Raw genomic sequence first — 27,902 nt, 5'->3', positions numbered from 1 at the left:
CATGGGTGGTGTTGACCTGTCAGACCAGCTCATTCAGTATTATTCAACCCACAGAAAAACCGCACGCTGGTACAAGACCATATTGCTGCACCTCCTAGACATTGCAACAACAAATGCCTACATCTTGCACCGTGAGATGAGCAGTGTCAAGGAGGTGCAGCCTATGACACACAAAGATTTCATGGTGGAGCTGGTGTGTCAGCTTTGTGGCATGGACAAAGAGGGTGTTCCCCAGAGCAGGAGAGCTGACCACATCCCTGTGGCCATTGTCAGTGAAACAGATCCCGGCCAAAAAGCCACCAAAGGAAGGCTAAAATGCAGACGTTGCCTCCAGGTGGACAAAAGGAGGAGTGACACACCCTGGAAGTGTCAGGCCTGTGATGTGCCCCTCTGTGTTGTGGTGGACAGGAACTGTTTTTTCAAGTGGCACAAATAATTTGTGTGACACCTGTACTGTGTATAATACTTGTAAATAGCTGTACAAAAAAACGCCTGAGGCATTTACTGCATTCAAGGGTAAATAGTTGTAAATAATTTTGTTTTTTGCTACATTTGTACATATTTTTTTGACATTTACAATTTGCATAAGCATTCTAAGTTATAAAAATGGTTTGTTAAACATGTTGTGTGGTTTGCACAGTAAAAAATCTAATTTTTTCCCACTCGGATTTTATATTTTTTGTGTGATTTTAGGTCCAGTGTATTAACACAGTATGTCAAAATGAAAAAATAACACCATAGTCACACTTGTGGGGTTGTACTGAAAAGAATGACACTAAACAAAGCAAGGTGAACCATTTTTAAGCTGAAATATAAAGATAAAATTAAAAGTAGTCAAAACGGACCATTATACATATGACTCCAGAGGGTTAAGTAGGTCCAGTGCTGTTAAGCAAAGCTTGTGGGGAGGAGCTCCTCGGAGCTGTCAGTCATTTTTCAGAGTCAGATAAATCATGCAGCTTAGCTCAGCAGTGGCTTTGTGCTTGAGTTTGAATTGAAATATCAGCAATGGGAATGTTGGTTAAAAATTAAATCCACATTGCCAGCTAAGTAAATCAAGTCCGCCTGTCTGAAAACACTAAAGAAATACTCCACATCTTATAAAGACCTTGTATATTTGTAATGGCATGGTACCAGAACTGCATACAAATTCCATAATGGCCCCTTTATGGATCAGGTCTATACGATTCCCACTGACGTCTTTTCATGTCCTTTAGATCACCATCATGAATCCACACTTCCGGTTCATTATTGTTTGGGCTGGGCTGTATTTTTTATTTGATGAGTGCTGCTCTCTGGACGAGTGCCTGGTTCTACTCAGAGATCTGTGCAGCGGCTTTGACATGCAGTCCTGCTCATTGCTTACAGATGGGCAGTCTGACATGGAGCAGTAATTGCTTCCAGATGAGGAGGGCACTGTATATATTTTAAGACATATTTTAAGCCTTCATGGGGAACGAGATGATGGCAATGCAGAGAGACAAGGCAGTAAAATAATTGACAGGTTGCATACAGTAACATATGAAGATTTTTTTTTACTCGTGGTTCAAGATAAATACCATAATATTCAAACAGCGACTGGTTTAACAACCATTTTCAATTGTACGCACAGTTTTTCTTGTTTACAGATGGTTAAGCTTTGTTTACATTCTCATCCTGCTGCCAACATTTTGCAAGGCAAACGTCCTGACAGTATTACATGCAGGTGCACTTTGAAATGCTAGTTGAAAGCAATATCTAAATAATGACTAAATTCATGTAATAAAAACCAAAATGTGAGCCCACATCATCCCCATACCCCCATTATAGTAACTTAACAAGGATTTACTTGCTTTTTTTCCTTCAAACTGACTCCAGCAATTATTCCCTCCTGCCCCAAAACCATGTGATCATACAGTGAAGTTTACAGACATCTTATAGAACATAGGGTGGTGTTCATCATTTCTCCTGCGTTTGTGTACATCCTGCAAGCTTACAAGGAACCGTGTGTATGATTCTGCTGACGGGCTTGTTGATGACTTTTTGTGCTGCAGTATCTTTGCTTCTTTTTTTTTTTTACAGCATACCTTTAAGAAGTTCATTTTCATTTTTTCATCTGAAAAACATACAGCAGAAAAGTGATATACAGCATCTGGAGATTATATTTATATCACCGCTGCTGCTTTAACTGCAGCCAATTATCTTTCCATTAACCTATGAAGTCTGAGAGTGTGCAACAGCTGTACTAGACTGTGCTCCTTCCTAGTATACTGGAGTCTTCCATCCATCCATCCACCCATGCATCTATCTATCTAATTATACACGGCAAGGTATAGCTAAATCACTAAGCTACAGTAAATACATGTAATAAGCATGATGAGCATGAGGGTTGTCAAAGACAAGCGTATATCGCATTACTGTATTTAGGAGACCGTTGTGGTGTCAGTGTTTATTGACATGCCAACAATGTTAGTTAGTTAGCAACTTACTGTCAACTCACCTGCTGTGTTGCATACATGTAGCATAGTACTGTCTGTAAGATTGATATTGATCCGTTCAGGTTGCTACGATTAGAATGTTTATCTAAACAATGGATCACATGAACAGTTGCTCTTTATCTGTATCAGACCTGAGCAGCATCATTTTAACCCCAAATGTTCCAGTTTTTTTTCTCACCAGATCTGTTTTTAGCCACAACCAGCAGGTGTTTAAATGAAAAAAGCTTTAAAAAACCAGTACATTTCCTGCCTAGCACCAAAAGACAGACAGACAAGGTTAGCTACCAGCTGGTGAATATAATGGAGTATTTAGCCACTAAAGAGCCAGATATTTCCCAGAGGAGCTGGTGAGGAGCAAAATTCTGCTAAAAAAAAGGACCACTGGATTTAAATTCATCAGGTGGACCCCAAACAAATCCAAATGGATGATAATGCTGCTCCATATCTGCTGTGTAAACTGGCAAGTGTTTGCTATCAGGTTTGCCATATCAGCATCAATATCAGCAATCATATAAGGTGATAATATGTCAGACTTTGTCTTCAGACTTTGTTGTGTTTACAGCTTGTATGCGCTGCCCCCAAGTGATCAGCAGTCATCAGTTAGTGCAAGTTGAAGGACTTCATTTGCTGTAAACAATCACATCACGTGATGCAGCAACTTCATCATATTCTCCCTCAGTATTCCCAACATTATGATTACTCATTGCAAAAATAAATCATTATTTCAAGTGTTAAACTAAAGTAGTGAACGTTTCTTCCCTGTCTTTTCATTCCCACTCATGCCTGCCCTTTCTTTAAGGCCATGTATGCATACATTTTTTAGTAGATACATGCAAACATTTCTGTATTTTCATAAAGAATATTTTTAACAGTACTTTTGAAAACACAATGCTGTGATTTACTGTGAAAAGGCTTTTTTCCATTCAGTCCTTGATCAAACATGATTTCACTACAGACCTCTGATTGATGTGCTCGAACTGCTGCTTTAAAGAGCCTCTTCTCTATCAGTCAGTTGCCGAGGAGTGTGTGTAGTTTATCTCATTTCTCAGGTACATTCAGAGGCTTATTTGCCTGCAAAATAAATACGGCATGTAAAAATGGGTTTATCTTGTGTTTTCTAGCACAGACTGTACTGTATGTGCGTGTTTTCTCCTTTTACTTGTGTTTGGCTTTAAAATCCGTGGGCAGACTTTGGATGGGGAGATGCCATTCAGACTTGTTTTAGTGTTGTGCCACATCTTGCACTGTAAAGAGAAAGTGAATGTATGCATCACCTCAGAGCAGTTCCTGTTAGTTTTTACAGCCTTTTTGAAATCGATACCCCATGCAGCACTCTCCACTTTGCTGCTCAGTGGATATGATAATGATTATGATTCACATATTCAGGGTGCTGTGATTGGACAAACACGTACTTTCTTTACTATTAGCTGGTTTTATTATCTAGTTTTCGTGTCGACCTCTGCATCTGCACCATCTGTGTTGTTGTGTTATCAGTCCAATTCTTTCTATGTCACTCCATGTGTTTTTTTTGCATCTCACTTTTCTCTCACTTCCTCATCCTCTCTCTCTCTCTCTCTTTCTCTTTCTCTTTCTGCTGTTTTGATAGTGACGCAGTTATCAGGCTGTCAATTCTAATCTCGTCTTGCCAGTGCAGTGCTGTCCATTCAGAATTACCACTAAACCCCCACCCCACCGTGCCCCACCCCACCCCCCTTCCCTCGCTCACTCCTCACCTACCAACCCCTCCATCTCTCTCTCATCCTCTCAGACAACAGAAATGCTGATGGGATGTGCGAGCTAAAGCTGACACTATAGTTCAATCTTCCACTGGTAAACCTGAAAGCTGCATATATAAAATATATTTAGACTCCTCCACTCTGTACAGGACATAGGTAGTCTTACCTAGCAACTGCCATGTGCTAGTTTTTGATAGTTTCTTTAAAAGATAGCCTTTAGTGTCAGTCTGATCCTTAAATGGTCAGTGTGTCCTTTTGTGTGGAGAAACCAGCTCCAGCTTTCTAAGAATTTTCTGCAGATTTCTCTGAATAGAACTCTGAGTATAGAGCGAGTATATTATATGTTTATTTTTGTACCTTTCAATTAAAGTAGAGAATAGCCCAAAGCAGTGTGCAGATTGTAGCTCGCTATAAGGCATCACGCCACCCCACACTCGGCATCATGTGACATTATACATCGAACTAATTAAACCACTTTCCCCCTATCTCTTGGAGGCTAAAGGAACATTTCCAGATTATTTGTTTTGGGGATTATTTGCCTTTGATTCATATAATATAAATAGTAAAAGGTGAACATGAGGATCTAGTGTCTGCACATCTGAACCAAAGTGCTCACAGATTTGCATCAACAGAAGTCCATCCTACAAGAGGCACCAGATACCAATCTCCCAACTAACAGCTTCAGAAAATAGAGCAGAATTCAGCACAGCCACAAGATGCTGCATTATGAATAAGGGATGTGACTGTCTCTTTTTCTCCACTGACAACAACAGCTGTCATAATCATTACTGCTCTCTGCACCTGCATAAGAAAACCCAGGAAAATAAGCTTGATATATTGTGTTGATAAGGTGGATATTTGTTTATCCACCGTCAATAATTTGTAAAGGCAGTGAGCAAAACCACTCAGTCTAATGTTTATCATAAAGGAACTTTTTATTTTTTTCCTTTTTTGGGGACTCTTTTGTCTAATGTAAGCATGTAACAATGCAGCAACATGAGAGAAAATCAGAACAAATTAAATATCTAAAGTGAAAGTTCCTGTTTATCTGTAGGGGAAATTATTAACATGTATCCTGTGTGGGCAGAGTTTTGGTTTATTGATGTGTTCTTTAGAAGTATGTTCATCCATTGTCATTAATTTTTCAACCATTTTCTTTTCAACCTTTCTGAATCATATATATCTATATATATATGATGTTTCATCCTCCTCTGTCAGCCTTTTAGTGCATATACTGGAGTTCACAGACATGAATCTGGCTTCATAAGACAAGCAAATAATGAAAGAAATGAGAGAAAATGCCCTTTATTCCCCTGGTTGATTGCATGCCGCTGCGAGCAGTTGTGTGTCATCACTCTTTCCTCAGTATGAATACATGTGAATTTTCCTGGAGATTATTTAGCCTTTCTGTTTTTTTTTTCTATTTTGTCATACCATTAGCTCTACCTTCAGTTTATTCTATTTTCACTTCAAAGGCTTGGGTGGAACAGATGTCGTTTCAAATGCCTGTCTTCTGCCTCATTGCCTAAAAGTGAGGGATGATTATTTTTTAATGAAACCACAGTCACACACACACACACACACAGAAAAAATGAATATTACCTGTAAGCTGTGAAACAGACAAGCAATGCTTTGCCATCACCCTGAAAGGGAACATTCATTCATTTCCGCACAACACAAAAGCCATTTTGAAGTTTTTCTTTAGCTGCCAAATGTGCTCCCGGACCTTGAATTTTGATTAGTTAATTTCATGCTGTGTGGAATACAGTGTGTTGTTTGGCAAATGCTTTGCTAAAACAATGCAATTTTCAAAGGCAGTCATTTTCTGTTTTCCAATTGACAGTGAAAGGGGAAAACATGGCCGTTGCTTAATCTCGTGATAAGTATGCATTAGATGGAAATGAACGTCTTTAAATGTCTTCAACGACTGTTTGATACTTACGCAGGGACAAATCTTTTTCACGGTTTGTTCTCTACCCTGCTGAGTTTTAACACTGAAACTCAGGATCAGTGGAATATGAAAGCAAAACATTCAGAGGTGTTCAAAATTTTCTGAAACGCAACATGATGAAATAAAACCTTAGACCTTGATGTCTTCAGAAATGAAAGGAGTTACCCGTCACTTCACCGAGTAACTCTCTATAACCCTGTCACCATAACGAGTGCATATAAACAGCCTTCATATGACATAATACCAATGTATATCATTATACACCCAGCATGTCATTATACCTTCTGTCATATGGATGGAAATTGGATTGTTTTTTTCTGACTTTATGGCAACCAGGATATCAGGTTAACTGATGTTCCACTGATACTAATGACCATCACTCCGTCATCCTCCGTCCTCAACAGTATTTCCTCTCTCTCTCCCCCACTCTCTCTCTCTCTCTTTCTCTCTCTCTCTCTCTCTCTCTCTCTCTCTCTCTCTCTCTCTCTCTCTCCTGTGCCTGACGTAGTTTCTCCTCAGCAAAGAAGGCAATTTCCATATAGAATCACATCCAGGATCAGGTGACCTGGATTTGACTCCCAGTCAAAGCCCTGCAAAAAATGAAAATGTATTCCTGTGTATTGTCCATCGCACAGATATGAGCAGTTTGCCTCCTGGAAATGCAGAGTTTGCAGTGTTAGTGTTGACAAACTAGCTCAGAAGCTACTGTGGAAAAATATGAAAGTGCTATTGAATTACTTGTGCTTTGAAAGAGACAGTAAGGAAAATTGCAGATATCAATGTAAGAGTAACTTTACTATATTTTGATTATCAATGCCCACATGTGAAGAGATGAAAAGATATCTTATAATTTAGACCTTCCCTGATATTGGTTTCCTGTAACAGCCTGTGGACTATTTTTCTGTTTCTGATTGTTACCTTTAGAATGATGCAGGTCACCCATGCAAACTCAATTGTTGCTGAAGATTATATTTTAATATTCCAGATTGTCCCCTCAGTTACATCTCCCTGCCCCCCCTGAGGCATATGTGTTTGTATTTCATACAGTGTATTATGTCCATTAATTAATTGCATACAGAAATAAACCCAGGCTTTATTCTGTTGTGGCTGCAGAAAAAGAATCAGTTATTTATGAAGTTTCTTTCGTTTTTGTCTCCTTACAGATAAGCAGTGAGAAACGACCCTCGGCAGAAATGATGAAGCCCAAACCCAAACCTCAAAAGAAGAAGAAGAAGAAGGACCCCAATGAGCCACAGAAACCCGTGTCTGCTTATGCGCTGTTCTTCAGAGACACCCAGGCTGCCATTAAGGGCCAAAACCCCAACGCCACCTTTGGGGATGTTTCTAAGATTGTGGCCTCCATGTGGGACACCCTAGGAGAGGAACAGAAGCAGGTAGATACCAGATGGTTACCTGATGTCTCTGCACGATGAATGAGAATTTAAATATACATGAAACATTTGCACAATGCTGTACATTGTATCAGTATTATGTGTACATTGTAGAAAGAAACAAAGTCTGTGTGTTTGCACAGTGAATAAACTCTCACACACATGGTCCCACCAGTAGATGGCGTGTGTGCTGCAGCAAGCAGGCAGCATTATCTGCTGTGTAATTACCAGAACATTGCTGTGAGATACAGCTCACCTTAATGAGCTAGTTCTTCTCTTTCTAAAGATAATCCATCCGTTTATCCCCACTCCCCTGACTCTCATTAAAATGATTTTCTTTCTAAATTTAATTCTACCAAAGGGACGATGGGGGGAGGGTGGGGGGAGTATGCTGTGCAACAATAGCCGTAAAACAGTCTGAGACTGAACAAAGTAGGATGTTTTAAAGGGAAGAAATTGTCAATATGGGAAAAATATAAACATGCCTGGGGTAGATTTCTGAGGAGTCAAGGACTGATATATTATGCAGTGGGTAAGGAGACTCACATACTCACATGCTTGTGCACTCCTGCAAAAGCAATTACATGTGACTATATACACACAGGCACTCAAATACTCCCTGTTCATCCAACTATCACAATGCAAAGGCATCTTCTGAGATTTTCATAGTGCAGTGTCCATCTAAACTAAACAATCAAAAAAATCCTCCAAAAATACATCCTGCAGCAAAAGTAAAAAATCAACTTTCCTAAAACAAAAACTCCCACAAAGCTGTAGTCCGAGCTAGTGTCCCATTTCTTCTGTCCCTTCTGCCTCCAGAGCTGATGCCTCCACACCATGCATCTTCATTGGCCCTCTGACAAGCTGGGATGTGTGAAGTTCTCATTTCCACTCCTTTTATTTATATCTCACCCCTGCTATTTTCATCCTGCCTAGAATACAGAATTAGTGATCTCTCTCATACTCTCATCCTTGGATTTAGCTGAAGGACATCTTGGCCGTGCAGGAAGAGCGGATTGTTTTTTTTTTTGTTTTTTTGTTTTTTGGTGCTTTTTAACGTCATCTCCGGCTCGGCTGTAATCGAAATTGCTAGCGATGAGTGAGTTATATGAGGCTATGATGTTGTATTTTATGGGTATTTCCCTCCAAGACTAACTACATTTGTTAGTTTTTCTGCTTTTAGCAGGTCTCCAGGGATGTACAGAGTTTATATTTAAGAAAGGATACATTGTAAAAAAGAATGTTCCTTTACATTAACAGAGCTTTTAAAGGCACTTTTGTATATTTTAACAGCTCAGTGCTGTCGTTTTGAACAGCAGGGTGTTTTTGATGGCCAGTGCAGAAAGAGAGCAGTTGAAGAAATGCAAACAGACCAAATTGAATTAATAAATAAAACTAAAATCTGAACCACCTTGATGTGTTTCCAGGGACCTTGAGCACAGACAGACCTGGCGGGGACACATTTTGTTGTTTGACACTTTGTGACTTTTGAAGTCTGTGCTGCAAAATATTTGATAACAGTAAATGTGTTTATATCAGCACTAGCAGGACACTAGTGCTGAAAGTACAATACATAAACACATTATTCCCACTAAAAAAAGGCATTTCTCTGTCCTTTTTTTGTTTTGCATAATGGACATGATGTTGCTCATAGTCCTTATATCTAATGGGCCCATTTTGACTTGTTCTGTTACAACCTTGGCAGACATTTCAATTTCTATATGTGCCGAATAAAAAAAAATATCTGCATGCAAAAACACACATGTCCGTCTGCACTCCTAAACACTCGTTCTCTATGCAAACACACTGACTTCGTTGAAAGCACAGCAGCCAGTCTTTGTATGATAGCATCGCTATAACAATATGGAAGGCAGTTTCAAACAAAAGTCATACAAAAGGATCATGTCCTAAATGACAACAGCCATTCTGGTTTATTACTAATGTTAGGGCACTGATAGTGTTATTGCAGAGCTAAAGCAACAGCAAGAGTAAGAGAGAGAGAGAAGTTCCAGTTCATTTCTCTAGGTGGATTGGAATGGAAATGATGTGTTGCTACAATAGAGGGAGACACATTGAGATGAGGGAGTATTAGTGCTGTGATGAGGAAATAGAGGTGTTCTGTGCCATTGGCTCTGATGGAAAGGAAAACATTAAAGACATGTTTGTGTGTCTTGTGTGTTTGCATGCTCATGTGTTGCAGGAAAACATGAGCCAAAAAAAAAAGCTTTTGTATGCGTGTCTGCACGTTTATGAGCATGTCAACCTCTCCTCTCACCCGAAGCCTCTTGTTTTGATTTTTTTTCTCTCTGTCTCTCTTCACAGGGGTACAAGAGGAAAACCGAGGCAGCTAAGAAAGAGTACCTGAAAGCCTTGGCCGCGTACCGAGCCAGTCTGGTTTCCAAGGTAACGCTTATGACACACAGGCCCTGGCTAAGACTGATGATGGATTGGATGAAAAAACCCTGCTAATGGGCTGGGAGGGGATTCCTTGGGCTGAGATGGGTGATGTTGATGATGGTGGTTGTAGTGGAGAAGGTGGGGGTCTGATGCAAAAAAATAAATAAAAAAAATAAAGGCACAACATATTTGGAACAATACCTAATTTCCATAGGGTGCAGACTGGGGGTTGGGAGTTGTAGTTGGTATGGTGATATAGGGATGGAGGAGGGGTCAGCCAGTCAGAGCACACAAGCATATGGCCATATATGAGGGTCGCAGGATAGAAAATAATTGCTCGCTCTCTCATATGCTACCAGGTGGATAGGAAAAAAAATCCTACATTTATCTTGCACCAACAGACACCTGTGTCATGCATGAGATCATCTATTTCCTCCTTCCATCATATACAACAGGAAGTACATCAAAATCAACACAGGCAATCATCGGCTTCGCTGCTGTTTCCACCTCTGACACTTTCCTGCTAATTCAGATCTATGACATCCCTTTTTGCCCAGTGAATGATGACGCCTGTATACACCAGCATAGTAGCACGGGGAATAAAGAAAGGCAAGCAGCAGGGCTGTGGATTGCATTGTTTAGTGCCGTCTTGTATTAACAACACACAATGTAGTGTGGGGAAGATTCCTTTTGTCATTCCATTTGTTCTGCAGGCAAACAGCCTCATTTCTCTGCCTGGGCTCCTGCATATATGTATGTCTGCGTGTGTGTGTGTTGGGGTGTGGGTGTGTGTCCCTCTCCTTTTCCCATCTATCTGTCAAGGTGTCTATTGATCATTACCTCGGCCCCAGCTCTATTCATACAAATGGGCTCCATTACCTTCTAATCAACACTGATGGCTGGAGATGAGCAGTCTGACAGCTCATCACAGAGGCCTGGAGAGGGTGGAGGTGGAGGTGGGGTATTTTGTGGGCGATGCACCTGCTCAGAGTGATACTGTCCAGACTGTGAAAGGTCAAGTTTGGATGATTTTTGGTGGAGTTTTCTTTAAAGTAATAATCAGCTCCCATCTGTCAGCCATTTTACACGAGTGTGTGCAAAATAAACCTAAAGGATGTAACAGATTATATGGAATACAATGCAAAAAGATTAGATTTTTTAAGCAACCTCCTGGTAGACTCATGTAGATGTGTTTTAACCAATTGTCATTTAAATGAATTTTTCCTATCTTATTAAAATTGTTGTGTTTTTCCATCCACAGACATACAATGACCCTGAACCAAAAAGTGCCCAGCAGACCAGCCAGCCCTCCCACCTGCTGCCCCCGAAGCAGCCCCTGTACAGTGTGCCCCCTCAGCCCTCCTCACCCTACCTGGGTCCTCCAGGCTCCTTTCCCCTGTCAGACCTCCAGAGCTATGGCGGGCCGCCCCGCCACACCCTGGCTCCAGCCCTCAGCCAGTCCCAGATGCTCCCACCCAGCATGAGTGCCTCTCCCCCAACACCTTTCCAGATCAGCCCACCTCTGCACCCGCACGCTCAGCTCTCCCTGCACCAGAGTTCCCTGCTCAACCAGCCAATCCGCATGCAGCAGTCGCAGCCAATCATCTCACACCAAATGGGGCTCCAGGCACCACTGCATTCCCCTCCTCTCAGCCAACAGGTTGGTCTAGCCATTATTAACCTCTGTCAAATGCTTTTTCTCTAAAAAAAAACTCAGCCCTCCATCCCTGCTTAAAGTCCTGAGTTTGCCCAGTCTCCAATCCTGGAAAAGGGGTGTCATGTGTCAGTAAGAAGTGTGATTCTGAGAACCACTTTAACCAATCAATGAGAGCAAATGCTGTTTTCCACTCTCAACTGACATCAGCCACTATCACCATTTAGCCATACACAATCATGGCTCAGCAGAGTCTAATGGCTGGATATGATAAAAGACGATGTAACCTGTTCTCCTCCTCCCTCCTCACCTCTTCTACAGGGATTCTCCCATATTCAGGCTGATTACCAGAACAGCGTTGGAGGCTCACAGTCTCCAGGGGCGCCCAATCCAGTGCATGGGCAGAACCCTGACTGGGACAGCGAGTACTGCAACAGGGACTGTGGACCCAACCATTGCGGGTGAGCTCATCACTCCAGTCACTGACATTAAGTCCCACATCAGTGCAATCCAGGACATCTGATTATTGAGAATACTAAGCAGTTGTCTGACAGTTACTCATTTTCCAAATGAGTAACTCTAAACCACTTCACTTTCACACTCAGGGACTCAGACGGTATTAATCATAAACTGCAATTTCCCTGCTAAAGCAAAGCATCTCCTTGAAATTGAAATAAGTAATGCAGCAGTAGAACAATGCTATTACCAAGCTTGGAAAAAGTGTGACATCCAATTAAGTTTCCCTGTGTTTCGTTCAGCACACATCGCATTATTGAATCAAGCTATTGAAGCAGGCGCAAAAGGATTTTTTTTTTTTTTTGCTCACACCTGAAACTCAGCGCTGCTACTTTGAAAGTCAGAATCACCTTCATTTAGAGCTGATTCATGTGTATGTCAAATGGGATCACGCCTGGGTCAAATCATGTTAGACGTGCTTTGAAGTAGATTGAGTCTTCGCTTAAACCTTCACTGTCTGTGTCAGATCACTGTAGTTTTGGAAGGGGCTGAATGTGTCGGTTAAGATAACTGAAGAACAGACTTTGTATTTGACATTTGGAGTTCCAAATTTTTGACTTCATCTTTATTGATGTCTGTTGTTTGTTGACAGCTTTAATGTTTGTTTTGGAGCTTGCACAGATTTTCCTGATGAAATAAAGGATGAGCAGAACATGCACTCGTTTTCACGTGCACTCATACTGTATGCACGGATGTACATTAATACAGTTTTCCCCTCTCTTCCTCAGCAGTGGCATGGGAGCTCGGGACAAGCCTCTCTACCTCACTTGAAGTTGAAAGACCTCCAAATGTCAGACTCCAGGGAGCTTGCTAACATAACAACCACATCATCGATGTATCTGCTTCTACACCATTCTGTTTTTCTTTTTTTTCTGATGGATTTTGAAAATCCCAAAGACTGCTACAGTAACTTCACCTATTTGCCAAGCACTTAGATCGGCCAGAAGCCTGAGGCACTTCGCTTGATTTTTTTCCTTATCAGCGAACTTTCCATTTTTTCAAGAGGGCAGCGAGCTTTAAGCTCATGCCAACATACTGGAAATGAAGACCAAAAAAATGTCTTCTCATTTTGTTTAGCTCGTTTTTCCCTTTCCAATCCATTACTCTGTGTTTGCCATGGACTGCCCTCACTGGGCAGATGAAATACTCGAATCATACTCAAAGCGTAGGGTTCTTGGGTAGAAAAGCTAATGCAGGAAAGTAGAATATAGTCACCTAAACGGGGTGGATGTGCTCCAGGACAGACTGAACCACCCTGACTGAGTGAAAGCAACATTTGTATGACGGTATTAGTCACAAACACATAAGACATTTGTAAATCATTCTCGCCCCTTAGTAAAGGACTCCCTCATTTTCTTTTATTTATCACAGAGTGATTGTAAATATCACCAAAATGGATCCCTCTTATGTGTGTATTTAGCTGCAGTCCCTTGCTTTTTTTAACATCCTTTTTGTTTGGTTATGTGATTTTCGTGCAGGCGGATACAGTGAGGGAATACACACACTAAAAACTTGTGTCGAAACTGTGTTCACTGGTCTTGAATCTCTCCAAATAAGAGGGGGAAAGACTGAAAATCAGCTCAGCTGGCCGAGCTCTGATCCCGATCACATGGCCTCAGGATGTCACAGAACTGTTAAGGGGTCAGAGATTAAAAAAAAAATAAATAAAAAAAAAATAAAAAACTCTCCTTTAGCTCCTCCCACTCTTGGTCAGTAAGGACCAACCCCACCATCCACACCTGTAACCCCGCCTACCTTCCCTTAGTCCCAACACCACTTGTACAGGTGAATAAAAAAAGTTGCTAAATGTGAAATGTTACTAAAGAAAAAAACATAACAGTGGGTTTTAAAGTTTTTGACTAGTTTTATTAGGTGTTTTAGAATTGTGTTGAACTCATCTTTATCTTTTTTTGTGAAGGAAAAAATTCTTAAGATATTTTGTTTTTTTTGTTTGTTTATTTTTTTCACTGTAGCAGGATTTGCATTTCAGAGGAACGGTCATGGGGGTAGATATTTTAAATTTGTGTATAAACCTGCCAAATGTACTTCTTTAATTTGTAAAGCCAGTGATTTTTGTTTTGTTGAATATCATATGTTTTACAATATGGTCATTCTATTTAATTTGGTTGCAGGTTTCACATCTATTTATGAATGATATGAAGCAACATTTGGCATTATTATTATTATTATTATTATTATTATTATTATTGATCAAACTACACAATTAGAATAATAATAAATATTTTTTGCAGAAATTGTCATTGGTGCATTATGGATGTACCAGCATTAGATTCATTTCTTCTTTTTGTTTTCTTTTGTCTGTAATAAAATGTTTAAAGTGGAAAAGAGGTTGTGCATGTCTCTACTTATTTGGCTTGCTTTGCTGCAGCTTATATTATTAAGTTCATAACAGATTCATTAGCACTTTGATGATCAGCGCCTGATAGCTGCAGTAGCCTATAAACATAGCTTTGCATTCCCCCTGCATGTGTCTTGAGGTTAATTAGGAGAATTATCTTTGATGTTGCACGAGTTAATGTGACTGCTGTCTCATGGCTCATTAGGTGAGGAGTTTAGGCTTCTTAGTCCACCTTCACTTAATAAACTTTAACCTTTCCATAGCTTTATTTTCTCCTTTAAAAAAAAAATCCAGACTAGATCAATATAGTATATCAAGCAACATTTTTCTGCCCGCTGGCCATGTTTTTTTGGTGAAGGTGTGATGATGAAACTCCGGAGTTGATGCAGCAGTACACGGCCTTTTCAGAGAACTACCTGAGAAGAAAAAAAGAACTGCCTTTTAGTTATGAATTTCACAGTTGGATTAAAGGTAGAATAGAAATGGAATCTATCATCCCTCCCCCTCAGCTCTCCCCTCTCTCTCTCTCTTCCATCTGCTGTCTCGCCCTCCCTTTTCCCTCCCTCTCTCTCCAGGATGATGATGACGCAGTGCCCCCTAGAGCTGATTCATAAAACTTGCCATTTGTTTTTTCAGTAGCTCCATGACAGAAAAATCATATAATTACAATCCAATGATTTTCACTGCTGCTGCTGCTGCTGGTGTAGCATTATCACCTTATATAGTCTGAGACCTTTCTGTGTGTTGTTTGAGTGTACTCTGTGAATAAATGTACATTGACTACCACAGACCAATACATGTTACGTTAGCTGGTGATTGTAGTTGTGTGTTGAGTGTGATGACCTGTTCAGGGTGTATCCCTTTCCCCTTGTGGCCCTCTACAGGAAAAAGCATGGTACAGCACGGGTCCATGGGCAGCTAAGCTTCCAAATGTTAAAAAGCATGTATGAAACACTCACAGAAATAAAGAATACACTCTTAAAAAGTTACATTTCTGAGCTGAAAATTGAATTAAAAATTAGATTTTACAAGCTGCACATGGATTTAAATGTTTGTAAAAACTGAATTTGCCTGTGGAATGATGTTTAGTATTGTTACTCTATCGCCATCTGCTGGTTGTCTCTAGATAAGTTTTCATGTTCATTGCTGTCAAACACAATTAAACTTGTACATAGAGAGAGATGGAGGGGGTGTACCTAACCAAGCCAGAACTAATCCTATTTTAAGGCTGCTAAAACTAGTAATCCACTAGACCATATGCTCACACAAGGAATCTAAGTATGTCACTTGTTCAATATTGTCTCTTTGCCTGTCCAATCTCCCATCACTAATATTGTGTCCAGCAGCTGTGATAGCACTTCCATCAGCAGCCATCGGACCCTCTCATTTCCTCTTCAGACGGATATGAACTCTCCTGACAGCACAGGCATCAGCAGCATCATTGACAGCCAGCAAACAAGACCAGGCAGAAAAGAAAGTATTTCATACAGATCACCGCTCCAACACTGTTGGACAATGTTCTGTGAAAACGTGTGCTTATGAAACCTTATATTAGTTGAAGCTGTCTTCACAAAATGAACATTCAAACATTGGATAAAATATTGTTTTATTGTTACATGTACCCACCATTGTCATGGACATACAACAGTTAAAATAGGCACTCTCAACATTGAAAGTTTTTTCTTTTCTGTATGACATTTTTCAAATGCCTTATTTATAGATATAGTAACACACATACAGATACATTATGTTGTGCATAACATAAAATATATGAAGCGGCTCTTTAAGCCATTGTGCCGTTTGTCGTGCTAGCAACTATTGAATTTAATTCATGGAGTTTGGGGAACTGTAGTTAACCCTCCTTAAAGTGCTTCCTTCTGCATTTACATAATATTAATACAAAACATAGATGCCAAAAATCATGTTTTCCATCAAGAAATGAGGTGATATTGATGAGTGTGTTGCTCACAAAGAGATAATCTTGTATAGCAAAAGGACATGAGGCTCTTCTTTGTTCTGCTGCCATCTGCCACTGTGAGAAATTCTGAGAGCTTCAGCTGTGTTAATAGTGAAAGAACAGAGCTCATTTGTGCCTTCAAACAATATGTATTACAGTTTACCCACGTCTTTTCCCTCTCTTCGCTTTTTTTGTGTGCTTGTAGAAACTTCATTGTATAAGGTTGAGCTTTTATAGATATAGTTTCTATAAAAATCCAAAGCAAAAGTTTGTGTCTTTAAACCTGTAACATTCATTTTGGTCTTATGTGTGACAAAAAAGAGAGAGAGAGAGAACTGACAGGCCGGCACAGACAACAAATACATTCAGTACAAACACTAACTCTTAACAGGACCAATACAATGACAGCTTCTTACCTCACAAACAGAGGTGCTGGTATCCGCTCTCATTTCATCAACTACATACAAGCGACGTGTTTTAATGTTTGAAAGAAGTAGCAGAAGAAACTGAACTGCTTCACAGTAACACATCTTACAAAAAACATCACATACACTGTTGTATCTCTGTTGTGCTTTTGTACTGAAAATACATTATTACAAAATAATACAAAAAAATTACAAACATGGAGATGCATTGCTATGTAACATAAATATTAGTAGCTTATGAGTACAGTGTTACTTCCCCTGTCAGCCTGATTTTATTTATAGTTTCAGTATCTGTGAAAGTTTTACTTCACATTAATCAGATTTTATAAAACTGTAAACTATAATAAACGATCTGCAGTGTAATTGTTAGTTTTGTTAAATTCTGTCCTTTCTGAACTACTCATTTGTACACTTCCAGTGAGCAGTGCACCTGCATGTTTTAGGCCACTAGAGTGCATCGAGTGCAGCTTCCAGGTTTGAGTTTGTGGTGTACAATGAACTGATTCAATAAGGAAATGATTCTCCTCTAGGTAACATGCCACATTTAAGCATGATCCACTATTAAATGAGACCAAATTAAAAGAGATGCCACCAAAACCATCTCAGTCCAGGCTACATCCAAAAGCTTGCTTCACAGCCTGTTTAGATTAAGGTTTAAAAACATGTTTTAACCAAATCATAAGTGAATAAATGTAAACATTATAGGAATGCTCAGACAAAAATATCAGCTCAGTCTTTCATCTCCATCGGTTTGTTTATTCAGCCGCCTCCCTCTCCTCGGGAACAGACATGAAGATCTTCTGACAGAACATGGTGAAGATTTCTGAGGAGAAACAACTTATCATGTTAGTCGGGTCACCACAGGGTTAAAGAGTTTATTTGCACGCCAACTATGTAAACACATGTATCAGTGCCCACAGCTGTGCTCGAGGGGCATGAATTTCACAACAAAGTGTAATGAATATTCACTCACCCAGCATCTTCTTGACCACGTGTGGTTTCTTCCACTTGTAGCCCAGTAGGTATGCTGGGATGCCTGTGAGAATAATAGCGCTGCCGACGAGGCACTCAAACGGAGCGGCCCAAAAGGACACGACTATCATGAAGACACAGCCCACCACAAAAGTCACAGGGACAAAAAGAGGGACCTGCAGACAGACAATAAAGCAGAAAGTGTTTGTTCCTGTTACAAAAGAAGGGAGCAAATAAAATGTACCGATTACTACCATTATTATCACTGCTGATTTGGAGATGTTCACCAAAGAAGGTGTGATCCATCCACAGTGTGAATGTAGAAGAATCTTTAAAAATTGACTGTTCTACTTTAAACCATAAATGTATCAATCCTTAAATTAACCTAGTTCTCAGCTTCTGCCTATGTGTTAAAAAAGTTCAGACGTTGTCCTTAAAAAGTTCAGACGTTGTCCTCAAAGAGTTCAGATGTTGGACTTGAGGCATTGTCAATTCTCTTCTTCAGCTCTTTATCTTATTAAACAAACAAATGAACCAGAGTACTCTGGCTCAGAGGAACGTTGAAAGACCAGGGCAGCAGAGGTAATATTCCCAGGATGAAAGAGAAACAAAGAGTATTGCACTCATTCAAACGCCACTCCCTCACAGCACGGTTCCACTTCCAACCAATAACAAGAACAGCGATACAATGGTGCTTTCATTTAAAAAAAAGCAGATACTTTATGAAGCCAGGAGACAGGAAGCCAGGTTGAGCAGACAAAGAGGTGCAGGTCTTGCATCATGTGTAAACCTTTCAGTGAGTCTAAGCTATCTTTTCAGATGGGAACAGTGCAACAAGCATTTACCACCTGCCACCGACCGCCTTTCAGAGATGGGTCATTTACCTTAATGGGCCTGTTGAGTTCAGGCTTGGTAATACGCAACCAGAGCATGCCTGCAATGGCCATACCAACACACAGCCAGGTGAAGAAGCTGAAGAGGTTGATGACGGAGAAGATGTCCTGGGAAATGGCATACATCATGGACAGCAAGCACTGATCCAAATGAAGAGCAGGGCAAGACTGTATTAGCATCATATAGTACATGATTTTGCAGAGAATCCATTTTAAGTGTTTCCAGTATAATGACTTACTGTAAATATGAGGGAGGGCACTGGTGTGAACAGATCTGTGTGGACCAGTCCCAGAGCAGCAGGGAGTTGACCCTCTCGAGCTCCAGCATAAAACAAGCTAGAAGAAACAAGCAAATCGTTTTTGGCCTATATAAAGTTTCCAGCCAATAACAGTCTTGGTTTTTGGAACAACCCCTTTCACATCTATCCTATCACAACTATTGTAAATATTCAGTTTGATTTCTCATGTGCGAACACACACCGTGCTGAAGTAAAGAGAGATCCATTAACAGCTCCGAAGCAGGACATTCCCACAAAGACAGGAATCAGCCAGGCCATCACTCCAAGATGGTACTCCCCAAAACTCTACACCACAAGACAGCAAAGACAGATATGAGTGCAACAACAACCAATCAGTCCAAGTTAAAAAGGTCTAACAACAGAACTGTACTGCTCACCACGGCAACAGCCTCTGACTCGACCATGGTTTGAGGAGAGATAGTGGTGAAGTAGGCCAGGTTGGTGAGAATGTAAACCACTGTCACTATAGGCATGGATATGATAATGGACAAGGGTAGGTTCCTGTGAGGTGAAAGGTCAAAGGTAATTTTGATGAATGGTTTGGTGTGGTCCTGATGAAGTGTACTTTTCAAAGCATTGATTGAACTTGTGTTCAATTTCATACAGTCTACTAAAATAAGTGCCTGCACAATGTCCTGTCAGCTCAGTCATGCTACATTATATGATGTATTATTTAAAGACATTTCGGCTATCGTTGAGGCAATTCAATCAAATGTACTAAAACTTCAAGTTATTATTTATCTCCATGCAATGAACTAAGGGTTTATCTGTGAATAAGGGTCATCGTGCTATATATTTACAGGAGGAGTCTTTACAGTCCTCAAAACAACCTTCATCACATTTAAGTCACCTCTCTGGGTTGATCATCTCCTCGGTTACATAATTCAAGTAATTCCTGGGGGACAGAAAAGAGAAGATTATTTTAGCGATTGGATAGAAGTCAAAAACAAACAGTTATCTCTTAGAAATTACACTTATTTCACAAATGCCTCACCAGCCTCCAAAAGCATAGAGACCACTGTACAGAGCCAAGACAATATTGTCCACTCCTAATTTGCTGCCTTCAAAAGCTTTTTCAGGTGTCAGATACGGCACATCACCTGGAAACAGAAGGAAAATCATTGATGTCACAATTACAGAGTTATGTAGAATAGAGACTGGATTGTCAGTGAAGGCTGCTGCCACAGTCCATTGTTGTTTGCCCTTTGACATCTGTGACATTTTCAAGCAGCAACAAACCAGCTGAGCTTTGTCTCTGATGTAAAGAGCCATAATCAGTACCAGCCCAGCTGACATTTAAATATAAGCACAAATATCTTGATGGTAATTAAACATCAAACCACTCATTTAGTCACACTGCTTAAATAATCAAGTGAGTTATCAGTAAGAAACTCTGCTTAAAATGTGTGCACTTCATGTGGCCAGGTCATTTGCATGGCTCTCTCCTCTACCTGTCCCTTTCAGATGGTAATGACTCTGAGTCTTCACTGAGGCCCATTACATGCACATTATTTTTTTCACTACCTCCTTTCCTCGTGCGCTCTGAAAAGACCACAGCCGGCAAAGCTTCGACGCCTAGTTTCCATGGCAACACAGTGTGGAGCACAATGGTGGTGGGTGTGGCTTTGTAGGAAGGAGAAGGGTGGAGGGAGAGCAGCAGATGTAGCACGGAGCAGCGGATGGCCACACTGTCTTCCGCGCGGTTTTATTTTGAAATGCCTGATTCAGAAAGCGTGCCATGTGTGACATTCAGGTTCTATTCATTGCAATTCTTTGTCGTTTTTCTACCCAAATCATTCCTTTAAATTTAAATCTAGTCCTGTATGAGATAAATGTATGCAGTGTTCGGCTTTAAACACCCACACATAGACAGATACACATGGCTGCACACTTGCTGAGGCTCAACCACATGGCAGCAAACAGACAAGCCTTGTGTTCAGCAACTCAGCAACTGCACTAACAAACTGAAAAGAGGGCAGTCTGCTTCGTTAGGCTCATTAGCGTTTGTCAGCAATTTCTTGCTCATTAGTCAAAAGAAATAAAGACAAAAGAAATACATTTCATGTAAACATCAGCTCTATAAATTCTTTTATATAGATGATTGAAAAGGGAAGTGGCAGAAGTGGTGATTTGACTAATAAATAAAAGGGACTGACTTAATATGCGAAATACAGCAGCATTCCTACAGTTACACTGTAAGGACTACAACATGAACAGTCATTCTGTCCTAATGCTTCAAACTTGTCTCTTTTGTTGTTTCAGACCAGAAACTAAAAAATTCTGATGTGCTGAAAAATAAAATCTGAACATTTATGGGACTTCTGAGTGAGAGGCACTCACCTGTGGAAATCTGAATAAAACCAAAGAGGATGATGATGATCAGTGCAAACAATTTGGAAGCAGTGAACAAGTCCTGAACCTTCGTGGCCGCCCTCACACTGATGCAGTTTACAAATGTCAGGGAGGCTGCAGGAGATGAGAGAAAGCAAAACAGGGCTCTGTAAGTAATCGCCTTCAGTGAGGTGTGGAACATTTAGAGTTGCATTAGTTGATACTCACTAAGACACAGGCAGGCGATGAGCTTGGCGGCACTGTCGGGCACACTGCAGCTGGGGTAGAGTGGCTTCAGGAGATAGGTGGCAAACACCAGAGACACCACATACTGTGATGATGGCCGAATGATGAGCATCTCCACCCAGAGCTTCAGGAAGGCCGCCAGTTCACCATACACCTCCAGGATGTAAGTGTAGTCCCCCCCAGACTTGGCGATGGTTGTGCCCAGCTCGGCGTAGCACAGTGCACCCATGGTAGACACCACCCCGCAGACAGACCAGACGATCAGGGACAGCCCTGTTGAGCCCACCTCTTTGACCACACCTGTTGGAGTGACAAAGATTCCCGAGCCGATGATGGTGCCTATGATCATTCCCACGCCGTTGAAGAGGGTGATGCTTCGCTTGAGCTCAATCTTCTCCCCTTTGGCTGGCGGGGTGTTTGTCGGGCTTGTGGCAGTTGGAGCGGAGACCATGGGGTCAGATGGAGATGCTGGCTGCTCCACCGTCAGACCATCTTGGTCGGGTTCTGCTTCAGTTGCTATAGAGACCAGGAGGAAGATCAGACACACACACAAGAAAGAGAAATGAATTTCTTGTTGTGATGGTTTGGTCAGTGATTTAAACTATAATGCCAAACTTTATGTGGAAACTACAACACCACAGCTGCCTTTTATTCAGAAACAAATAATATGTTTAGGTTATTCAAGCTTAGCAGACAATTTTCAAAACTTGAATCTTCTTTCTTTTTTAACTCTTCACTCTGTTGATGTAAACACACACTGCTTGCATAGTTCACCTTCTCACACCTGTCATCACCCAAATCAGCACAAAGCATCCAGCCTGCTTTTCTTCATTAGGCTATGTTGCATCAGAGCCCTGCACCATGTGTTACATACAGAACTGTGAGCATGCACTGTACCTACCCCCCATCTTCTCCTGGCTCGCCGCCTTGGCAACGCTCTCCCGGCTGCCTCTTGATTTTAACTCCGGTTCAGCCATCTTCTCACTGCGAGTCCCCTGTTCGTGTCTTTTACCTCCTGCCTCCCTTTTCCCTCCTTCCTTTATGTCCCCTTTCTCTTCCTGTCTGTATTTTACTGTCTGTCTCTCCCTGCCTCACACACAGACACACACTCTCTCTTTAACCCTTCCTGTTTTGTCCTTTCACACATGCACGCATGCACACTTGTCTCTTCATTTGCACACACTGCCTCCGTCACTCAGACTAGAATTGACCCTGATCCTCTCTGTCTCTCCCTCCCTTCCCTCCTCCCTGCCTCCCTCTCTATCTTCAGGATACAGCAGGGAGGAGCTCAACCTTTGTGATGCTGCTTCTTGCGTGAGCCCACGCCCACTCCAAATGAATGATGGGATATTTCGGGGGGGGGGGGGGGGGGGGGTAGGTTACTGGAATGCACCATTTGGAGGGGCCACCATGTAACGCTGTAATCTTTTTGTGTGCTGCCTAATCCCGCTGTATACAGTATGTCTGTGTGCCTTCATGTCAGGCAGTATTAGGATGGATGCTGTAGGGTTAGTGCTCCCTCTAGTGGCATCAACATAAAATAACAAGCCCCTTTGTTCTCCCAGAAAGGTGAGACCACAGAGAAAATGGAGACCCACTGGCCATTTTCAGTGCAGCAGGGCAGAACAGTAATGAGGCACATTATGTTCTTTGTCCCATTCACCATCTCATCCTCTGTTTTCTATGTATTAACAATATATATTCATAATGTACAATAAAAAGAAACATTATCTACAACAGCAGTCGAAAAATGTGCCATTAAAATAGGTAACGTATTATAATACAATATGTTCATCACAGTTCAAATAACAAAAAATATCAGACCATGCTGTTGCTTGTTTTAGCAAGATTAATTGGTAAATGAAGCAAACACCTCATGAGAGAGAGAAATAGGTAGTGACATTATTTATGAAGGGTTCTGTGTTTAAATGAAAAGTACAGCCTCTACCTGGCAGCGGGGTTGCATGTCCCATTTTTAACACGAGATGGCGATCAAAGCTCATATCGATGGCAAAAGCACAAAACCTGTTTGAACAGCTTGAAAAATGTGGCCTACTTCTTGAGAAAAAGTTTAAAAACTATACCCAATATATAATACACTATTTCTGGACTACATTACTCATATGTATTGTGGATAACTGTCAAGATGTTGTAATGTTTTGGAGGAACTACTACTACAAGTGAAAGAGGTGTAAAAGAGAGCATTCGGAGAATGAGCCCCGTTGTGTTAAGGCGTTAGTAGCAACTCACTTGCATTACTATCAACGCTGACAAAGTCGACTGCGGATCACCGAGCTCAGTTCATGTGAACGTCTCAGCTGGATGCGGTGAGATGCGAGCCGGCACTGGGTTTAACCAGGGCACTTTCTGCCACGGGTCCGGGGACTTTCCCCTGGGCGGGGGGAGAGAAACTGGTTCTCAGTGTGTAGCCCAGAGTGCAAGCCTTCTGAATGCCCGCATGTGTAGAAGCAGCCTCTACAGAGTATAAGTACGTGGGTCGACTCCAGCTGTTCAGGATCATGGTTTCAGAGCAAGAGTAGCTTTTAATCACGTTTTTGTAAAGTAGACAGCTCAAGACCGACTTTGTTTTATATCGAATGTTGCTGTTTGTAAACGGACAACTCTCCGGTGTGAAAAATACTGAAACCCGCAAGGGGTTCTGGGACATTTTAAAGTCAACGTGCAACCAATAATATTGATAAATTACATGTTTTAGATTAGTCTAAATGTAAAAAAAATAAAAACGTGTACAATTCTACTTACTGAGTCATAAACAAATACATTTATATGGGTGCTGTAACGGGAAGCAGGGCATGCTGGGAAACAGCCACAGCACACAGACAGATGAAAACAAATATTTTCAAAATTACTTTTATGGAGTCACTATTAATGTTTTGAACCACTGTGTTGAGACTCGCACCGATGAGCACAGATATCTCGCCTAAAAGACATGTTATTTTTAAATAACACATGATAATCTACGTCTGCACGTTTCCCAGCATGCCCTGCTTTCCATTGCAGCACCCATGAAATTGTTTTAGCCATATTTTATATCGAGATTAAAAGCACACATATGTACACTCATATCTTCTTATGCTAACGTAACACTCACTTCATTACATATGAGTTATTCGGGTACGAGCCGCACCATAACAGAGTCCTCTGTTACTGAAGTAGTGAAATATAAGCATTCTGTGGGGCATACTTCCTCTCGTGGGCGGAAGCTCATTGTAGAGGTCACATGCTGAGTGCTCGTCACTCCACCAATCACCTCGGGGAAGGTCTGAGACAAGAGCCAATCGTTACCCTTGCAGGGTATCACCTGATTCGGGTGAGCGAGTGAACAGAAAGCCTGGGCTTACGCGAGCTGTTCTCACAGGAGAAGCCAGGTGGCGCAGTTTGTCAGCACCACTGGTGGATGTGAAGCTCGCTAGCTTGGAATTACTCGCGGCTGGCAAATGAGTGCGATGTATGAGGTGGGGCACAGCTCCAGAACCCAATTCAGACTACTCTCCACCCACTTTTTAAATTCAATGTATTTGATAGACCCTTTTAAATAATTCAATATATTTGATAGACTTTTTTTTTAAACAATCATAGAAGTAATAATCGATTCAGCACTTCTCTCTGAACTTTTAATTGGTATGCTTCTGTACCCAAAGTTTGGGCTGATTTGTAAAAATGTCCCTGTAACTTTAAAGTGTGACAGCATTGTGAGGGGTTTCGGGAAACAGTTGCCTGGAAATATAGTGCATGCACGACTGGATTGAAATGCCAATTACAGCCAATCACCCGCTTGTGCTGACAGTGGTGACAGATGTTGGAGGACAGACAGGTGCTGCAGCCCACACAGTGGGAACTGTATTGTCAGCAGCAGGAAGGCTCACAGAATAAACCTGCTGCGACAAAAACAGATTTCACATATCTGCACCTGGACTACAGCAGTTTTGGCTCATGTTCATTAACTGTAACAAGGTGTTACATGTTAACATTTACAAACACTGCTGCTGACAGGATGCTGGAGGAATTTTTATAACTCCGACCATATCCATGGTGAAGTAAATAAACCAATAACAAAATTTAAAATAAATCTACTCCAGCCCTAACTGAAATAAATCATTATTTTTATTATTAAGATCAGCACAAACAAGGTCCCCAGGCAGGACATGACCAAATGAAAACACTGAAATCCAGGTATGTAAACTATGATAACAAATGATGACGATTGTTACTCCCAACATGCTTCTTCATCACTGCAGATGTCTGTATGCATCTCTTTGCTGAGTTGATGTCTTTTCTTGGTTTGCTTTCAGTTATTTTTGGTTTTGCTCCTCTTTGTTCTCTTGTTACTCTTCCCCTCTGGCTTTCTTCTCACTATCACTCATCTGTATGTGTGTAATCTTATTTCACAGGCTTTGATTAGTAACTTTAATCCTTCCATCCTTTGTTCTTAGTCTATTTTAAATGTTCTTATACACATTTCTCCTCCTTGTGCTCTGATCCCTCTTCCTCCACTCCTTCCTACACATCACATAAATGAGAAGAGAATGTCATAATTTCATGATGAATGTGTAATCACTAAATAAACCCACAGTTATGGAATAATATTTGTAGTTGGTATAAATATACCAACACTTTGTGTCCATCTGAAAAACATTGTTACACAACATTATTTGACCAGTTCTATGTTTTCTGCACATAGTGTTCATTATTTCCACCTTTCCTCAGCACTGTTCTATTTCCTTTGATTCTAAACATGTCTTCATGTTTTATTCTTTCAGTTCAGCCTCTTTATTCTCACCGTCTCTCCACTCTTCAGAGACCAACCATCTCCTGTTACCACTGCTTCATATTTCCTTTCATTAGGCCTTCTCTGCCCAAACCTCTCACACTGTCTGCCTCCACAAGATGATGATGTAGGAAATAAGTTTTGTTTCACAGCCCTCCTCTTCATTGCTTCTTACTTAACACTCTTTTCCTCTGTGCTGAACCAACTGTGACTGTGAGGACGGTTAAGTGTTTTTGTGTCTATGTTCTCTTCAGTAAATTCACATCAACATCCACAAGTTGATTTTTAAGTGAAATTTGTTAAGTTAGGCCATAATTATACGCTTTGGGTTTTGTCTCTAGTCTTGTCTCTATAGTTACGAAGCCCTTTAAATAGTAGTCTTGCTCACATTAAAATGAAATACCAAGATAATGTCTTGGTGTCTCTAATGTCTCTATACTGATTTTGAACAGATTTTGCAAAGATCCACAGTTATTCTGTTTGCGAGCTGACGCACTCCTCCGCTAATGTTTGCGTCATCTGCTTGCTGATGCTGCAAGCGCATGTGTAGCCAATGAAAGGAGGCAGCAGAGCCCATCTGATAAGACAGATCAAAAGCTTTCTAATTCCAGAAATACATATTTTTCTTTCAGCCTTAGGCAGGCAGTGATCCTTCCTTAATCAACTGTTGCTAAAACTGGACAGGAAAAATGCTAGAAAAATATGCAGCTGTTCCCATTTCCTCTCTGCCATCCACCATTATGTGGTGTTGTAGCTAACCACAGATTTGACAACTGGTGTGTGAAACTATGAGAAAATCAGAGGCTTTCTGCTCGAGTTTACTTTCTTTCAGCATTGATGCACATTGGCAGATGACCCTGATTCTGCTCTGCCACTGTGTCCCCGTCTCTTCACATGCCTCTATTCTCCTCGTCTCTCTACCCCATTTACTCCATCTCAGCCAGCCTCTGACTATTCTAAGCACTTATCTTTAATTATACACAATATGCACTAGCCCCCTGGTGCATTAACATCACAGGCAGAGGAGTCCTAGCTGCTAATAGGTGCCAACCAGCATCCATTTTACAGGCAATTAATCCATAGCATATTGACAGGTTCACCTTCTCTTACCTCCAGTGTAGCCTCATTAGTGCCTTCTGCAGAAATATGCTCTCTGCTGTACAATTGGCAGGGGGAACATTACACAAATATTCATTCAATATATGAGATTATGTAAAATTGTATATGCTTGTGTGGAATAGAAGCTTATATGCTTATAATGTCGGGACACATTTTTTTTAGTCCACATATCTGGTGGTTGTTTTGGTCCCGACATCCCTGCAGAAACCCCACTGTCACCGGGGAGAAAATAGCAGCAGGAGCGGATTAGAGTGTTGGATCTGAAGTGGCAGATGAATTTCGCTCCATGAAATGCTGCAGCCGCGAAAGGCCTCCCGCCTTCACAATCTTCACTTCCTACAGTTTCTATCATAGAGAAACAGTTTTGTGAGGAACCAGCAAAAGATGGTA

General features: G+C 41.0%; 2 protein-coding genes across 4 annotated transcripts in view; one reads left to right on the top strand and one right to left on the bottom strand.

Moving 5' to 3' along the window:
• LOC114438963 (TOX high mobility group box family member 2-like) overlaps window positions 1-13,771 on the top strand; it is a 69,345-nt gene extending 55,574 nt beyond the window's left edge. For all 3 annotated transcript variants that reach the window (XM_028410634.1, XM_028410635.1, XM_028410636.1), the window contains 5 exons: window positions 7,328-7,558; window positions 9,878-9,958; window positions 11,214-11,612; window positions 11,928-12,067; window positions 12,851-13,771. In XM_028410634.1, coding sequence (XP_028266435.1) covers window positions 7,328-7,558; window positions 9,878-9,958; window positions 11,214-11,612; window positions 11,928-12,067; window positions 12,851-12,893 — 894 coding nt within the window. In that variant the 3' untranslated portion in view covers window positions 12,894-13,771. The remainder of the gene's footprint in view (window positions 1-7,327; window positions 7,559-9,877; window positions 9,959-11,213; window positions 11,613-11,927; window positions 12,068-12,850) is intronic.
• A 3,352-nt stretch (window positions 13,772-17,123) lies between these two features.
• On the bottom strand, window positions 17,124-24,756 carry LOC114438961 (large neutral amino acids transporter small subunit 1-like). The gene is made up of 12 exons (XM_028410631.1): window positions 24,717-24,756; window positions 22,506-22,690; window positions 21,587-22,120; window positions 21,368-21,493; window positions 20,022-20,127; window positions 19,878-19,922; window positions 19,405-19,528; window positions 19,209-19,312; window positions 18,968-19,064; window positions 18,720-18,869; window positions 17,837-18,011; window positions 17,124-17,686 (listed from the first exon to the last, which is right to left on the bottom strand). The coding sequence occupies exons 1-12, from the start codon at window positions 24,719-24,721 to the stop codon at window positions 17,619-17,621; spliced, it is 1,719 nt and encodes a 572-aa protein (XP_028266432.1). The 5' UTR covers window positions 24,722-24,756; the 3' UTR covers window positions 17,124-17,618.
• Window positions 24,757-27,902: the final 3,146 nt, after the last annotated feature.

Source organism: Parambassis ranga, chromosome 7 (assembly GCF_900634625.1).
Source record: "Parambassis ranga chromosome 7, fParRan2.1, whole genome shotgun sequence".
In the NCBI taxonomy this organism is placed as follows: domain Eukaryota; kingdom Metazoa; phylum Chordata; class Actinopteri; family Ambassidae; genus Parambassis; species Parambassis ranga.
This window is presented reverse-complemented; position numbering and strand designations above follow the sequence as displayed.